At 42.5% G+C, this 17,561-nt stretch overlaps 1 protein-coding gene across 1 annotated transcript; it reads left to right on the forward strand.

Moving 5' to 3' along the window:
* Window positions 1–5,514: 5,514 nt before the first annotated feature.
* Window positions 5,515–16,683, forward strand: urb1 (URB1 ribosome biogenesis homolog). Its single transcript, XM_029172090.3, has 39 exons — window positions 5,515–5,778; window positions 5,880–6,019; window positions 6,123–6,274; window positions 6,349–6,478; window positions 6,561–6,657; window positions 6,739–6,824; window positions 6,911–7,036; window positions 7,117–7,247; window positions 7,330–7,525; window positions 7,613–7,750; window positions 7,849–8,022; window positions 8,108–8,228; window positions 8,320–8,442; window positions 8,521–8,633; window positions 8,719–8,838; window positions 8,984–9,100; window positions 9,177–9,315; window positions 9,404–9,562; window positions 9,740–9,939; window positions 10,016–10,234; window positions 10,307–10,492; window positions 10,582–11,419; window positions 11,519–11,723; window positions 11,802–11,988; window positions 12,071–12,129; window positions 12,222–12,409; window positions 12,505–12,615; window positions 12,700–12,763; window positions 12,852–13,020; window positions 13,108–13,210; window positions 13,301–13,461; window positions 13,536–13,647; window positions 13,742–13,848; window positions 14,089–14,232; window positions 14,348–14,457; window positions 14,552–14,761; window positions 14,921–15,162; window positions 15,422–16,000; window positions 16,243–16,683. The coding sequence occupies exons 1-39, from the start codon at window positions 5,658–5,660 to the stop codon at window positions 16,428–16,430; spliced, it is 6,765 nt and encodes a 2,254-aa protein (XP_029027923.2). The 5' UTR covers window positions 5,515–5,657; the 3' UTR covers window positions 16,431–16,683.
* The last annotated feature ends 878 nt before the right edge of the window (window positions 16,684–17,561 follow it).

A 17,561-nucleotide genomic window follows, 5' to 3' on the forward strand; every position in this document is an offset into this window, starting at 1 on the left:
TCATGTAGCTGTGAGACGAATCTCCAAAGGAAAAATGGGACGGAGGGTCAAATGTGGTCGGCCATTTGTCTCCATGCAGGAGATGTGCAGTTATTTGGGCAATTAACTAACTGCTATCCTTCACTATCAACCAGTGATGATGATGATAGATGAAAACGGAAGCTGTCTAAAACCTGGAGTCCCATCTGTTCATAAATATTATTCAAGAAGTTAGTCAGACCCGTGAATGCCATTAAAAACAAAACAAGACTCTGCGTGAACTCTGCGTCGGTTGCGTTCATTCTTGGAACGAAGTATAAAACATCCATTGGCTCAGCTGCTGAACGTAATAATATGACCTCATGTTTATACTGTGAGAATCTCAGGAATAAAGTGACATCAAAGAGCAATAACACACAGCTGCAACTATAGTCGTCCATCTTCTGAAGTCAGTGATGATCTATGACTTTACCAAAATAAAAAGTTTACTGCTAGCGTGCAACACTGGCCTGTGTAGAATAAGTCCACCTTGGGAAGACTAATAAATGGATGATGGGGACTTTAGGAACTAATCTAAGACGTAAGGAGATACATATCCAGAAACAATGGAAGATGGAAGATGAGTAGAAAAAAAAAGGCTAAAACAAACAGTTCTATCAGTATGTCATGTTTCAGCCTTAGTCATGCACAGATGTCCACGAGGAGATTTGCTGTGATACTGTCAAAGCCATATGTGCTTTGGTTTGCACAAACACTATAATCAGTAGCACTCTATAAACCAGCTGCTGAGGCCCGCAGCTAAAAATACACAGGCAACAGTTTCATATTATAAAGTAACGATATGCCAGCGCTGCTATATTCATTTTAATGGTGAAATTATTTTATAGCCTTCGATACAGTAAATAACCACATCCCATTTTTACTCTTTGATGACCGAGTGAGGTTTAAACTCCGACCCTTTTCCGGGGAGTTAATTCATTCTATGACTCATCAGAGCCCAGGAGTCAACGCCTGCGGGCCAGATAATTAACAAATCGTCAGGCTGTTCAAAGAGATAAAGCAGTTGTGATCAAAGACGAATGGATGAAGCTCAGGATGCAGCATATGAAGGCAGCCCGTGGCTTCTGCATGTCAGTAGGATCATAGACCACAGCAGACAATGCAAAAGCTTTGAAGAGGAACCGATTCCAAACGAATCCAGACACAAGTTCATTCACTGGGAGCAACATGCGAGTCAGGTATGAGACGCCCAACGATCTGAACTGGAAACTAAACCGCCGAGCCATTTTCAAATGCCGCAAAATGTGTATTATCTATACTTCACGTCCCGCCCTGGAGTTTCCCTGCACTGCGGGAATTCTTGGCCAGTGTTTGCAGAAGAGCAATATGAATAGGAACAATCGTGTGACATCTCATTACGCCTGGTTTAACGGGTGACGCAGGACTGGATCATTAAAGGTGTTTAATCTTAGGTCCAATTTTAATTAACACTGAAATTAAAAACAGTTCCAAACTAATGGCTCCAGTGTGGCTTCTGTTTAAACCATTATTTTCCTTCTGAGAGATTTAACTCATCAGGAATATGTTTAGAGTGCAATTCATTCTCCTTACGTACCTTGGTCAGAGCCATTCAGAGATAAAAATGAGGAATAACGTGAGCAGGATTCATCTGATGCTCAAACTGCACTATTGTGGCCTTTGGGTAAAGACCTGGTTCCACATTAAGTCTCTTTGAAGAGCATCAGGCAGCCAGAGGACGCGCTGGTGATGGAGAGACAGCAGACAGTGCAGACGTAGGGCTTTAATAATGGAGGATCATCTAAATTTAAAACCAAAAACAAATGAGATGTTATCGGGACGAACCGGCCGCGCTCGCGCTGCAGGGGACGACGCGAGGAAGGGATATACAGAAAGTAGGAGCCAGTGTAAACAGACGAGCTGCCTTTGATGTACAGAACAAAACCGCTTCATTCACGAGAGCGGGGGATGAGGGGTGCTTCACCAAACCCCGCTTCCGGTGTCATGCTCCGTGAGCCTGGCCCAAAGATGTTGTTCTAACGGCGCGCAGAGCGAGAGAACAGGCAGACGCAGCAGCAGGAAAGAATAACAGGGTGTAATATCCACCGTGGTGTTTTTCTAATCACCACAGGGAGCCTGGAGGAGCGGAAGCCTCTCAGACCGTCTCTGGTCTGCTATTAGCATCACGTCCAGTGCGTCGATACGCCAAGCCTGCAATCAGTCCCAAGGTGTGTGAGTCCCATTAGCGTTACGTGTACCACATACGCGCCTGGACACCTGTTTAGAACCACAGCCACTTTTATGTTCATTCGACTGAAATTCATAGAGTTCAAATCACAGGTGATCCCAGTTGGCGAACAGCTCCAAGGTCAATGACGCCACTGGAAAGGGTCAGAGGGAGGAAGAAGCTCACAAACACAAACGCTGAACCCTCTGTCCTCTTCCATATGTATGTCTTCGCGTTGCCGTGTTGTTTTGTTCATCAGTACACAAATAATGACATGAGGACGTCTGAGATGCTGTGAAGCCTCTTGTGGTAAAATGATATCAACAAGCGCCACTTTTAGGCAAGTGTTTACTATGTGAAATATATAAAATTGTCCTCGCCTCTATATCATCAGTGGGCTCAGACTATGTGATATTTAGCGGTTCACATTCACCCGTTTGAAAAAAGAAACATTTTTCCCATAAGTACATTGCGAGTAGAGCTGCTTTCAATCAGCCTGCTGAACAGTGACAACCCGCGAGCCGGTGGCATATCCCAAGGCACCGAACCAAATCTGGGTGCAGCACAAACAGGCTAAATTTAATAGGACTTCAGAAAGTATCCGTCTCCTTGTGGCGGCTTCCTCCGAGGAACAGAAACATCTGTACCTTACGTGAGATGATCCCCACATCTGGTCCGGGCCCTGATTGTTTGAGGGGTGTGGGCACGAACCAGCAGCTGCAACCAAACCGCCCCCATGTGTTTGTGATAGGCCAAGTGTCTCGGTGTTTGTTAGGCGTGGGGTGGACCTTTGATCCGCTGACGGCGCGGGCCGTGCTGTTATCATGAGGCGGGCCTGAGAGGCTTGGAGACGCACACAACGGAAGCACGGAAACCTCACACAAGGGCCTGTGGTGAAAACAAGGGTCGTAAAGTGACTTCAGCTGTGGAGGAGATCTCTGGAAACCACCCAGCACCGCTGTCCAGACCCAGTTGTGCCTCTAGTTTCATAATAGAGGACAGAAACAGAAAATATAGTATGTGCCCTTGTGAGTTATAGTCGCATCTCAGGAAAAAAGAGGGTGCTGTAAATTTATGGTGCATTTGTATGTGAAAAAAATGCCTTATAAATAGAAATTCCTGAAAATATCCATGTTTACGAATGCTGTGCTGAAATCGGTGCTGACATGAAAAAGACCAGAGTTAGAAATAAAGCCTCTTGTTTTCGGCTTCAAAACTGACATTTGTCCTTGTGCTGACACTGCCACATGTGGCTTCAGCCCCTTTGAACTGACGATCACGCTGCACCTACGTCCTGCGCTGTGAAGCCCCAACCATCCCTGTCAGGGCTTCCACAGAGCTTTGTGCACCTACCACTTTGCTCCGCAGAGATGGTATTTTAGGAAGTGGTGCACACCAGACCAGAGCTTCAAAAATAAACACAGCTTTTATGAAGCGGAAAAGGCTTTGCATAGCTGTGCCACTCCTGCTTCCTCTCTCATCCAACATAGACGAGCCTGATGCAGGAGCAGTTCAGCGGCAGGTCCTAATGAGGCAGAACAACACCCATGACTGGAGGTTAGAATTTAAAAGCATGTAAGAGGAAATGATATCACATAACTAGAGAATACCTCACTGTGGTGCTATGTTTCCCCTTCATCTCAATACAGATGTTCTTCTTCTGGGCCTCTGCAGCAAGTTTAATATAGTGTGAAGCACTGTGGCCATTGTTAAGTAGCAAATGGGAACTTCAAACTGTCAATGCTAATAAATATGATCAAGGAGCTTTTGACAAATCAAGGTCAACTCTTAAAGGAGACATTACTTTAAATAAAAGACATTGAGTTTGGACACACGCCTGCTTAAACTTCAACTTATCTGGACTCTCTTGGTTTTGGAAAGGTTTGCCATTATGGGTTTCTGCAGTTCCAGAGTTAAGACCGATTACAGCTTAATTAAGGTTCAAAAACAGGACTCAGGACACAGTTACAGGGATAGATTTAGCAGGAACTGTGACAACACAAGAATTTTAAAGTCAGATCATTTTTGAGGATCGTGTTAATCTAATTAGAGATTTTTAATTTGAGTTTAATACAGTAGTTGACTCATTTCAGTTTTCATTTTGTGCATAGTCATAACTTCTGGTGCTTCATGTAATCATATTCATCTTCCACAACCAGCTACAACATGATAGCAGAGTTGGGAGTTAATAACTGGGTCCTTGTGCCTTTGAACGGCGTCCCTAAAATTAATGTTTGACAGAGTATTAACGCTTGTGCAAAGTTTTATGCTTTGTCACATCACAAATAGTTTAGATCTTTATTCTAAAAATGTCCTGAAAGAAAACACGAGTGTGGTGGTTTCTGTACCGCAGGCACATGTGTTTAAAACAGCACAGAGTTGTAATCAAGTCAGCAGGATTCCTGACAATAGCAGGCTGCTCATAGAGCCAACTTAACACTGGACACAAGTTAATTGGGTATTAACACAGCTAATTATCCAGTAACCAAAATATATGCAAAATTATATGAATTAAAATTAATGTAAGTTAAGTTGTTTCTCAGAACTTACTGACAGCAGATTTTGGTGATTTAATTGAGCCTAAAAGCCAAATAAAACATTTAATCTGAAGATATTTTGTGTTGTTTGAGCACAATTGCCTCCTTGGTTTTTCCTCTTTGTGACAAACAAAAGCCACAACCACACTTTAACTAAATCACACCGAAACAAAAACAGAAATGCTTTCTAAATAGTACTGGCTGGTTGGAGTAAGTGAGACATCGACTTGTGCCTGCTCAAGTTTGACGAAGGAGAAATGGAGAAGACGCTCGACTTCTACACTTCAAATAGGCTACAAAGCTAAGCCACAACTATGTGAACATGGTCTCAGCAAACTCTGCTTTCCCAAAATGATTATGTTGTAATTGAGTGAAACTAAAACAAGGCATGTCATAAAAACTGAAAGAAGACCTGAAAATCGTTTTTCCCTAAAACTAAAAATGTTGGGTCAGAGGTTTATTTGAAGTGAATGATGTCTGTGTTTTGTGTCTGTGTATTATGCTGATTATACTGTAAAAGTCATGCGGGACATAAACAGCTGACAAAAACTGTATTCTAATTGCGTAGCAAAAATAATTTAATATTGCTAAGAATAAATAAATTGAACCAAACAACCATAAACAGCAGCTTAAAGACATCGTCCTCCAAAATGTATGAACAGAATAATAAAAAAGCTGCAAACAATGGCATAGGATTCGTTTTACAAACACCTGTGAAACAATGAAGACGGAACCTTGTTCGTCAGGAAATGTTTCCAGCCGGACAACATTTTCGTCGCACAAATAGTTGTGTTTACACCGCAACGTGGATAACTGTGACAGATCTTGTATGGCTAGTATTTAAAACATTAAAAGAAGAACTTTCGTTAAGTTGTGGTTGTTTTAGTCACATTAAAATGAGTAAAAAGCGCCGCAGCGAAGACTCGGCAGAGTCAAACATTCCGGAGAAAAAGGGAACGGAGTTCAATGGGACTGTGTTCAAAGCCATGCTAAAGGAGCCCACCATGGCCATGAAGGGTGAGTCTATGCCACATGATTTAAAGTCCTTATGGCCATGCAGGTCACTGTCTGCAGTTTTCTAATCTCTGATTTCATGCTTTCGGTTTTGTCACCTGCAGGGCTGGGGGAATTCATATCAACTGCTAAGAGGCTGCCTTCCTCCGAGTTGTATGATGTGGTTGAAGGTTACATTAAAATCTCTATGGACTGTGCAGAAATCTTCAAATTGCTGGAGGGAGAGAAGCACATAGAGAGTGAGGTGAGCTCGTGCTGCTGTTCTGAGGAGCCTTTATTTTTTATTTTATTATTTTTTTTTATTATTTTTATTATTATTTTTTTTAATTTAACCTTCTTCTGTCCAGATGTTGCTGATTTTTGAGAGTCTGGAGATGATCCTTCTCAGAACAGCCAGTGACCTGTCTCACTTCAACATGGTTGGCAATGCTATTGTTAAAAAGATTGTATCCAGCTACATGAAACTTCTGCAGGGATCTTTCCATTCGGAAAACCATAGGTTGGTGTACTGATGTCAAAAGCTGCAATATCACTCCCCGGTTGTAATTTCCTAATGTTGTCTGTTACTTACAGGTTTGTCCGTCAGTGCCTCAATTTCCTTTCCGCCCTGGTATCTCAGGGTCCAGAAGCAGCAAAAGAGATTTTAGGTCACATTCACATCAGTAAAGCTCTGTCTGCACTAGCAAGGAGAAAGGATAAGAGGGTAAGATATAAACTTTATGATAGAAATATAGATCCTTGTTGTACCTGGATGTGTTAAGGTTCTTATCTGCAAATCTATCCAGGGAAGACCAGACGTTCGTGTGGCTTTTATCCAGTTTGTTCTGTCCTTTTTGGTGTCTGGAGATATTACAACTGTCGGGCAGCTTTTGGAAATTAAAGGTAATAATTCACTATGGAGTCAGGATTTACAAGACCAACTGTTGGATTCAGTGTGTTGATGACATAAATTTGATGCTTCAGAGCTGCTGCCAGAAATCCTGAGTACGGGACTGAAGGAGGACAATATGTCCACAGTTTGTCTAATTGTGTCCACACTGAAAAGCAGAGTAAGTGCTCAGAAGTCTTATGTAGATTTACAAACTATTTGGTTGCAATAATTCACTATATTTAATTGCTAATTATGTTGCTGCAGGTTGTTCTAAATAAAGGTTTACGCAAAACGCAGAAAGTTCGATTTTTCTCTCCTGCTGTACTGGCCAACATCGCATCTCTATATAAATGGAAGGGGATTGTGGATGCAACGACTGAGGATGACAGGGTTGGTTGTTTTTTTATTCTTCTTATATAGTGTTTACTTTGCAAACTGTGGATCTATATTATATATTTATTTTTTGTCAGATGGTGACAAACTCGGAGCAAGCTGGGCGGTCGGTCGTCCGTGAGCTCGTCCACAGTTTCTTTCTTGACTTGTGCTGCTCTCGCAAGCACGGCATCAGCTTTCATGACCCCAGCTTTGGCACCGTCGGCAGGCGAGTGCTTTGTTTTGTTTTCAAATCGACATCATAAGTTTTTGCACACGTTTCATTCTGATGAGAGTTTTATTTTATACAGAGCCGGCAACATTGTGTTGCTTCAGTTTCTGGTGGGGCTGAAGCAGGCCACAGAGGACGAGTTGGTGGCAGAGCTGGTGGTAAATGTGCTGAAGGCTAGTCCTGACGTTCTGGCCAGATACTTTAAGGAGACTCAGTATTCATACATTCCCAGAGCCAAAGATGCCTGGCAGGACAATATCAGGTTACTTAAAAAGGTAATAATCGTTGTCTGTCATACGGGTTGCTTTTAATGTGTATTTTTTTTAATGAGAGTAACTTCCTACATTACATTTTTGTGTTAGATCTACGAGGCCCAACCGGAGCTTTGCACATTGTTTCAAAGTCGTGATGTGGTCCCTCTTCCTCGACTGCTCTCTATGATTATGGTGATATCGCTTCCTCCTGTCTGTAACAAGGCCTTCTTCACCCAGGGCCTCAGTGTAAGCGCCCAAACTCATAAAATTAGAGCCATGAAGCTTAAATTGTATCGTGGTAGAACATACTGTATCTATTGAGATGATCTCCTCCTGTCTGACAGCTTGCGAACACAGCAGTGCAGCTCACGACTCTGTCCATGATGAATTTCATTTTGAAAAGGGCCAAGAAGAACATAGAGTACCTTTTGGATAAGTCTGAGGGGCATCGCTCAGATGTCTACTCTCCTGACATGATGGAGGAATTAGTGCAACAGTACAGAGAGACACTCAGTAAGGTAAGCTCTGCCAAGCGGTCGTTTTAATACCTACAAAATGTCATGAGGCGAGATTCAGCAACTCATTGCTCGTTGTCTGGTACAGGTTTTGCCCGACATAATGAGCATCGTATCGAAGTGGCAGTCGCTTAGCAAAAAGGACACCGCTGGTGGTGACGGAACAAAAACCAAACCTCAAGGCAGCGCTAAAAATAATGATGAGTTTGGTAATAACATTTGTTTTCACAAGTGCTGTTAAGCAAAGAAGGACATTAAGAATCTATCACTTCACTTTCTCCTGTACTTTGTTTTCAACAGTTGCTGACACCGCTGAGGTCGTCCTACTCAAGGCTGTGATTCTTCAGGTCATATGTCTGTACCAGACAGTAGCGCCACATCTGGTCAGCCAGTGCAAATTTGACTTCAGCAAACTTTTAAAAGGTGGGGTAAATGTATCTTCATTTATTTGTGTGGTGTTTTAGCAGCAAATTTTAAAGCCCATTTGTTTTTAACCTCTAGGAATTGTGTCAGAGAAGGGAATGAGAGAAGAAGTCCCCCCAGTTCTGCAGTATCAGATACTACAGCTTGCCTTAGATCTCCCTGCAAGCAAGTTCTCCTGGTTCCGCATACAGGTGAAGTTCTGACAACGCACTACTAATGCTTGATGTGTCATTTACTTTCTTTTATTTCATATTGTTTATACTGGTTTTCTTTCAGGATGTTGCAGATGCTGAGTCATCATCTGGAGAGAAATCTGTACTTTACCTTCTTCTGAAGATGTTTGTCACCAGCCGCAGCAGTTACCTGAAAAACTCCACACAGATGCTGGTTTTAAAAGTAGGGACCCTTAATTTACTTTGCTTTAGTCTCTAACAGACCTGTCTTCAATGATTTTTTTATATTTATTATTATTTATTTCATTGAATTTTTTTATATTTACCTTGAAGACTTTCCAGTAGCGTTACCAAATTTCTGCCAATAGGTGCTAAAGGACAGTGGAGTGTTTGAGTACACCTGGACAGAGCTCGAGCTCTGGCTCAACCAACTGGCCAGACTGGAGTCAAACCAACACGACACCGTCATTCATTTCTTAGAGAGGGTGAATCTATATATTTACTTTGTTTGCTTCACTCGTCTTTCCCAGGTTTTCTTAACGTCCTGCTTTCTTTCTTCAGGTGTTTGTCAAGCTGGTGTCCAGTTCCTACACATATACAGATAAGGTTGCCAGCCTTGTCCAAGAAGCAGCTTATGTGCAGACGAACCTGGGCAGTCAGGAGGGCGACGCTGTCAGTATCCCAGTGTCACATATAGATGGTGAGCATGTAGTGATGGAAAGCAGGTGGATTTCTCTGTCTGTCAAACTTGTTTATTTTGCGGCCACTTCTGACAATTTGTGTTGTAGATGTGTTGGACATGTTGGATGTCATCATGGAGGGTAACGATGGTGAGATGGAGGAGTTTGGGCCGGCTCTCAGCGAAGACCTCATTAACCAGACCTTCCCCTTCAGTGTGCTGGTCCCTGCTGCTCTGGAGGCCAGAAACAGACTGTCAGCTGACAAGGGTAAAGCACTCCAGCTTTAAAAAGGACAGACTGTACATGTGTTGAATCATAATGTCCAGACTAGACCAATTTGTTTATGGGCAGATTAAATAGTTTAGTCTATTTGTTTGCTAGTATTTCAAACCATTCCTTTTTTGAATATCATCCTGATAATCCTTTGTACCGCTCTTCCCTCAGGAGTGGTACACGGCTACTTGTCTGCTGTGCTCTCGGATGTGCTACACTGTCAGAGAGAGCCGCTCCCCCTCTGCCTGGCTCTGATGCAGTACGATAAAGAGCTCGTTTCATCGGCACATCCTGGCTCTCCTCATGCCTCTGTCATACACCTTCATCAGTATTACTCCAAATGGCTGCCGCAGCAGTGCCGGGAGGAGCTGGTCAGTGTTTGGTGGAATCACGAGTCTGTTTAACTCCTGATTATGTGTCATTCATTTTACGTTTTTATTTTCACAGTTCAAGGATTCTGAATGTGATTCAAAGGACTTGCCGCCCCCCGCTTCATTCACTGCACTGATGAAAGCTGCATACAGCCAAGGGCCCAGCGCTTTGCTTCCAGACAGCTTCAGAAAGGAGCTGAAAGAGGCTCTAGCGTCCATGTTGATGCCAGAGTTTCCAGTAGCAATCAAACAGATCTTACTCTACATCAAATCAACAGTGGAAAACTTTGGCACGGTAAGGGTTAAAGAAAAGCTTGAATAATTTTAAATGTGTCATATTCACAACACATTTCATTTTTCTACACAGTTTGCCAAAGACATAGGAACCACCCTGCTGAAAACCTACATGGAAATACTCCAGGATTTGGTGACTTTGCTGCAGGACTTTCAGGAGACCACTGTGTCTGAGCCTCCAGAGGAAAACTACCAAGAAGCTTCTGACCTTTTCCTGGAGCCCAATCAGTCGCCCTCAGTGGAAGCCAACAAAGAGAAGGTTAGAACAGAGTTTGGCTTTTACTGTGTCTGTCTGTTGACTTTGTGTTTTTACCTTTAGCCTGCCTAAAATATCCCTTCTGTCTTTAGATCCTGGTTTCAGCTCTTGGGTCCATCTTCAGACACCCCTGTTTGGAGCAGTGGTTTCTGGCTCTGGAGCTGGCTACTGTGCCCCCTCAGACCCTGAACCCCATCAGACTGAAACAACTCTGTGCTCAACTGAGTGATGACATTCTGGGCTTGCTGGAGACCAGCGCTCCAACTCTTCGTGACCTGGGTCACCTGGAAATTCTTGGCAGCTACATAGGTGCTATAGAAAACGCAGTGCTCAAGGAGCTGACGGATAAGGCGTCCCAGGGTGCAAAGAAACAGTCCAGACCTTTCAAGGCCCTCCTGTCTTTGCACAGCTACATGGAGCCCTGTACTCTGAGGAAGGTGATCTCCAAGCTGCTGCTCCTCCCCCACAAGAGACTCATCTCCTCTGGAAACGAAGGTGCACAAGCCCAGCTTAGTGTCTACGGACATGCAGCCTTGCAGATCCTAACAGAATCCAAATGCAGCTCATCCCAGGACCAAAGCACTTCTCTAACACAGGCGCACCTGCATGGCCTGGGCACCCTGCTGTTGTCCTGCTCCAGCCCTGCACTGGAGGCCTTCCTGCTCCAGACTCTGTCTACTGAACCAGGCAATGCCAAGCTCATACATCCTGACATTTTCCTGCACTGCCTCCAACGGCCTCTTCCGGACTCTCAGGCAATAAGCTCCCTGTTACTGCAGAACTCCTCCACCCACCGCCTCTGCTTTGAGATGTGGTGTCTAGAGCCAGTGAACATGGAGAGCCTCTCAGGGCAGATAGAAGCCTACATCCCACTGATCCATGCCTACTTACAGATGGCAGATAGAGAGGACCCAGCCAGACCTCAAGATGGTTTGTATTCACAAAATAATTCTGTGTGTTGTCTAATCACACGTAGTCCCACAAATGTCACATTAGTTGTCTCACCGTCTCCTAATTTGTATTTTATAGTGCAAAAAGGAGCTTTAATAGCTTTTAAGAAGCACTTTCTCCCCAAATTGTCCCAATGGGTTTTGGAAAATCTGAGCAAAGACTCTGGAGCCCAGCTTGTGGAAACTCTTGCTAGTCTGATCAAGCTCTCTGCAAGCATCAAAGACATCGGGGATTTGATTAGTGGTCTTCCTAACGCTCTTCAAAAAGTGGACAGTTTTGAAAGGTAACAATTTCCTTTCCAATGACAAAAAGAAAGGGTCTGCATCACAATTTGCCAGCTGCATGTTGTTTTGTCTTCCAGATGGAAACTAGTAAATGTCATCTTTGAGAAATTGGCTGATTCCCCAGCGGAACAAGAAACATGGAGGAAGTCTGTCACAGCTTCTGCCATTAAATGCCTCATCACATCCTACAGTCAGTTTAAAGATCCACAAACTTCTCCGTCAACACAGGAGCAGAGCATCCTAGAGAGACTACAGCGACACCTAGTGGGTTAATGCACCTAAAGCGTGTATTAGTGTGGATGCTTTTTGAATTCACAACATTTGATAACTTTTCTTCTTTACCCAGATATCAGCTGAAGACATCACTGCATCTGAATGGAACAGTTTTGTCAGGAATGGACTAAAGTGAGCCATTAGTATTATCTGTTTCTTGTCTCTTATCTTGTTGTCTTTCATATATTTTAATGGGTATATATCCCATAAAACGATCTATGTAGATATCGCTACAGAGACCATCACTTCCTGAACACCTTGAGCAGCCTGCTGGAACCAATGTATAGGAGCAGTGATGCCCAGAAGGATCTGATTCTTTTATCCACCCTTCACATGATGACCAGCAGCCATTCTCTGTTCCTGCCCACCATGTTGGACTCTGATGAAGAGCACAGCTACTATCAGGCTAAAGGTACAATACAAAAATAATATTCCACTACAGTCCTTAAGCCCTAATTGTGTTTTCTGTTGTTGAATATAAATCCTTTTATTTTGTTGTTATTTCAGAAGCGTTGGTGTCTCTTCTCCTCTCACTGGTGAAGAAATGCCCCACAGTCTGTAACATCAGTCACTTTGTTGTGCTTCTCGGAGCGTATGGTGCAACGCTGAACACTTTAGGTAAAACATGTTTCATGAATTGTGGGGTTTAGGTGTTGGTGCTATTTTCTTTTACATCCTTTGCTTTGATGTTTTGTTTCACAGATCAGAAACTGCTGCTGCTTCTGCAGGAATATGAAAGAAACCACGTTAGTCTGCTCAAGTTTCAGTGAGTTGCATTTGTTTTCTTCTTGCCGCACATAAAGCAGGTGCACGTTTTACTCTGAAAACACTGACGTGTGGGTTTCCAACTATAGATCCTTCTTGTGGGGTCCAGCGGCTGTGGAGCACCACAAAACCAGGAAAAGCCTGGGATCATCTCTGTGGAAGCAGGCGAGCACAGATGATGTGCTGGCCCTGCTGAAGCCTGACAGGATGATCGAGACCATTAAACGCTTTCCCCAGAACCACAGAATCCTCCCACAGGTTTTGTTGCTTCTCAAACAACAGCTGTATACCCTTCTGCAAACGTTAGGAAGGAACCTCTAAAATATGTATTATGCTCTCTCACAGGATGGTAATGAGCTGATACACAATAATATCTCAGGAACAGACCTTGAAAATTTGTATGATCCCAGTTTTCTCCTGCCTCTGTTCAGTGCCATTCTGCAGCCAGGTATATTTTACTGCTGTTGTCATTTCCCACAATCGCCAGGGTTTTGTCATTCGTACTAATATGTGTGCTGCTCTTCATTTCCTGTGGCAGAGTGTGTAATTGACTGCTTCAAGTTTGTATCCAGCCATGCTCTGGGAGTAACTGTAATGGCTCTGAGCAGCTACGACCCAAATGTGCGAGCGGCAGCATACAACGTGTTGAGCTGCTTCTATCAGCACCTGGAGGGAGCTCGTTTCAGAGAAAAGAGACAGGTAAAGAGTCACGGAGGATGTGTATTCATGAGTTGCCTCTAGAAACTATGATGATCTTGTTTTTTGTCAAACAGCTGATTTACTTGATGGACACGGTGAAGAATGGTATTCGACAGCAGAATCAGAGACTTCCATTCGTCCTGACTACTTACCTCAGTAAAGTGGCTCAGCAGATGCTCAGACCTGGTGCGTAAACCTGAACTGTAGTTAATCCCTGCTTTTATACAAAGTAATAGGACTATTATTTATTTATTTATGGACATTTTTTTTTATTTCCCAGAGGACCACATGTACATTGTGTTGAACAGGTTCCTGCTGTCCCAGCAGAGTTTGGATTTTAGGAGGGTCCCTGAGTTCTTTAAGCTATTCTGTGGCTTTGACTTGGAGGTAAATTATTACAGGAAGTGACTGAACCCTTGTTTGTTTTTGGTTCTATAAGTTAACCATTACGGTCTCTAACGGTAATTGGCCTATTTCACCCTGAATAGACTAATGGCTCTCTAAATATCCAGGATATTGTTTGTTTGTTTGGCCAGAGTTAGTTAGTTGTTTTCTTAGCTTGACATTATTGTATCTACCAGGGTTGGAGACTGTGGAAGTCTAAAGGCAAACTGTTTTATTTTGCAGCATAAGTTGGAACGTGAGTGGATCCTGGGTGTGCTCGAGGAGGGGATAAGTGATGGACACTGCTACGACTTGTGTGAACAACAAGGCATCTTCCAGAAACTCATGGGATACAGCTGCAGCCCTGTGTGTGACGAGCACTGCCAGGTGTGGGAATAAAAACAGTTTATCATGTAGTCTAATGGGAAAACTGGACACCATTAGATGTAGAACAAATACAGGAAGAAAGAGATTTATTTCTAATGTGCATCACTTTCACCAGGCGCAGATCCTTAGAGTGTTGTGCCAGGCTGCTCATGTGAAAAGAGCAGCTCACAGCCTCACTAAGAGCTGTGGCATCCTAACTTGGATGATACAGTTTGTTGAGAAAAGGTACAAACATGATCCTATTTTAATTTTTAACAAGATAATCCGTGCTTTTTTTACAATATAAATATTATCTTCATGTGTCTGTACTTTTCCTCAGGAACCTAGACCAGCAACTGCTCAGTTCCATCATAGACCTGCTTCATGGGCTGTGGTTTAGTAACCTTGGGCAGAGGGAGAAGCAGCAGGTAGAAGGAGCCCAAACTACTTCATCTACAAAAGAGAAACACCAGACCTCAGTAAAGTGTCTCCCTCTACCACTCGTTGGTGAATACCTATGTGTGGCATCAACTATCAGCAAATACCTCAGGTAAACCAGTGACTATCGGACACATGCAGCACTGGTAGATCAGATAAACTGTAAATTAACTTGACCCCAGACCTTTAGTCAGATGTTTGAATAACACACATGATAAATGTTGACTGTCATTTGGTTGGGAATGTCAGTGTTTGTCTGGCCTTCTGTCAGGTTGGGTGTGAAGGCCTCTCGGCTCAGCCTGTTTCTGCAGACTCTGTGCTCTATACTGAGGCATCGTGGGACAGCTCTCAGTGTAAACAAACAGGCCGAGCGGATCACTCTGCCCCCTCAGCCGCTATCCTGTGTAGAAGCCCTTGCTCTGCTCATCTGCTGGGCCTCTCTGTCCCACAACACAGCGCTCGTTACTCAAATACACGCCTTATCTGAAAAGCACAAAGTGAAGGATTTGCTTGGTGAGTGAAGCCCTCTGTACTTTTAGTCTCTGCAAGAACAACTGTTGGAGGTTTACAAAGTACATAACAATGATGGCATCAGTTACTAAACTTAAAATTAGTATTCAGTGTTCATGTTCAGCTCACTACATATCAGAAATTGTGCAATTTTCAGCAGTTGTGTTCCCTGTAAAAAGTACAGTAGATATCAGGTTTAAAAAGTGTGTGATTGCCCGTATCATAATGGAATAAACAGCATTTTATTTACTGTCCTCCTCAGGGATGGGGAAGAATAAGGCCCGAGGTAAAAGTTCGTTTTCCCAGGCTCACAAACGAAAAGACAACTTGGCTGAGGACGTTGAAGCTGAGAAACAAGAAGAGAGTCTCCTGACAGAGTGTAAATTTTACCTCTGCAGTATTTTTGTTCACTGGGAACCCGTGTTCCCTCCCTCTGATCCACAGTCCGCTCAGCCAAGAGGCAAACTGGATCCCAGTCTGTTGGCCTGCGATACTGTGCACCTGCTCACCAAGTGGTCCCTCAGGTGCTTGGTAGAAGTCTCATATGATGAAAACCGAACCAAGGAATTCTTGTGCTGGCTTGAAAAGTCTGTGATAAAACATCGGGAAATCATAAACGCTCTTTTGCTCGATCCTGGTGTGAAGGCAGACCTCCTTCGGCTACACCATCAGTTCATCCAGTCTCGGTATCACTGCGGCATATCAGCAGGAATGGAAACTTTCCAGCGCTTTAACAACATCATGATATGTCTGCTGGAGACTGAAGGCCATCTGCCAGAGCTGCATCAGACAGTTGTGTCTGCCTGCCTGCCAGAAGCCACACATGAGCCATGTAGAAATGGTAAGATGTCATATTATTAAGGTGCAAAATGTCTTTATTGAACAATTTCCCTTTGTTCTGAACTCTATTTATTAGGTAACCCTATTGTAGTGTTGAGTATCATTTAAAATGTCAGTGCTAGTATCTAAGTATTTGATGATAAAGATCTTAATATTATTTTTATGAATAATAGTTTTGGATCAATAAGCCCATTGATACCTGTATGTAAATAAACTAACCCTATTGTTTTTTTTATTTTCCAGAAGCTGGGCTATTTCTGCTGTCACTGTACATCCATGAGCTGTGGAGCGGATCTTCCTCTGCAGAGCTGTTCATGTCTCATGTCAGTTTAGTGGCCAGAGCAAAGTGTAAAAGGCAGAAAGCGCTTAAATCAATGGCTCAAACAGCCGTCAGAGCCATCTGTGATGACATCATGGGTATGAAGAATTGAATGTAACATCTGGACATTAGCATTCTTTTTAACTGATCCTAAGCCATTATCACTATGCTTTGTGTCACTCCTGTAAAAAGGTTTAATATGTCTCAAAATCATTTTATAAATTGATGGTAAAAAAGGTGTTTATGTAACATGCGACTCCTGCATAACCTCATTTTCATTTAATATCACTGTACTTTTACACACAAAGATAACAGTTGCATAATAATTGTTTATTAGTAAAGGTGGCCTTGACTTGACTGAAGAACGCACGAACATTTCTACTGAACATTTAATTACATCCATTAATCATGCATTCATTTAGTGTCAGGTCATAAAGGTCATATTCTGTGTCTTGCGTTGATTTGGGATCGCCTGTGAAAATGGGAAAAAAACATTAACTGAAGTAGGTCATCTAATAAGGTTGTTGGTTGTAGGTTGTAGGTTGGTGTAAGGTTTTACACACACCATATATATATATATATATATATATAAAAAAATATATATATAATATAAATTATTATATATATATATATATATATATATATATATATATATATATATATATATATATATATATATATATATATATATATATATATATATATATATAAAATAATGTGCATAACACTTACCTTGGCAAGTTTCCAGTACAAGACATGAGGTTTAAACTGAGAAAGAGGAACCCCACAAAAGCAATCAGAACTATCCAACATATGATAACTACTAGGTCTGAAAGAGAGAGAAAGGTGTTATTGTTTATAAAATGATAAAAAGGTGAACAAATCTAGAAGGAAATAACCTTACATTTATTGTATTTCAGCTTGCTCCCATCCACAAATACTGGATCCAGATAATCATAATAATATTCCCATTCATAGGGAACAGAACTTGTAGAGTTTTCCATTTTTGTAGACAATTAGGAAATAAAAGTCTAGGTAAAAAAATCCCTCAGATTTAGAAGAGATGATGACTTCTGCTGTTTTTCCTGTCACTCGTGCAGATGTATATTGAGCAGCTGCGTTTAAGTGTGCAGGGAACATGTTCAGGGCAACGGAATCGGACAGGAAAAATGCAGTAAATGCCTATTAAGATTGCCAAATGAGAGCAATTAGCATGTAGTTTATGTATCGCAAGACAGAATTT

Source organism: Betta splendens, chromosome 13, assembly GCF_900634795.4.
Source record: "Betta splendens chromosome 13, fBetSpl5.4, whole genome shotgun sequence".
Classification (NCBI taxonomy): Eukaryota; Metazoa; Chordata; class Actinopteri; order Anabantiformes; family Osphronemidae; genus Betta; species Betta splendens.

Bases quoted from the DNA above. Each gene is read 5' to 3' on its own strand.
- urb1 (XM_029172090.3), top strand. From the start codon at position 5,658: ATGAGTAAAAAGCGCCGCAGCGAAGACTCGGCAGAGTCAAACATTCCG. The intron at 8,229-8,319 runs GTAATAACATTT...TGTTTTCAACAG, and splicing joins TAAAAATAATGATGAGTTTG to TTGCTGACACCGCTGAGGTC. The intron at 12,410-12,504 runs GTACAATACAAA...TTGTTATTTCAG, and splicing joins CAGCTACTATCAGGCTAAAG to AAGCGTTGGTGTCTCTTCTC.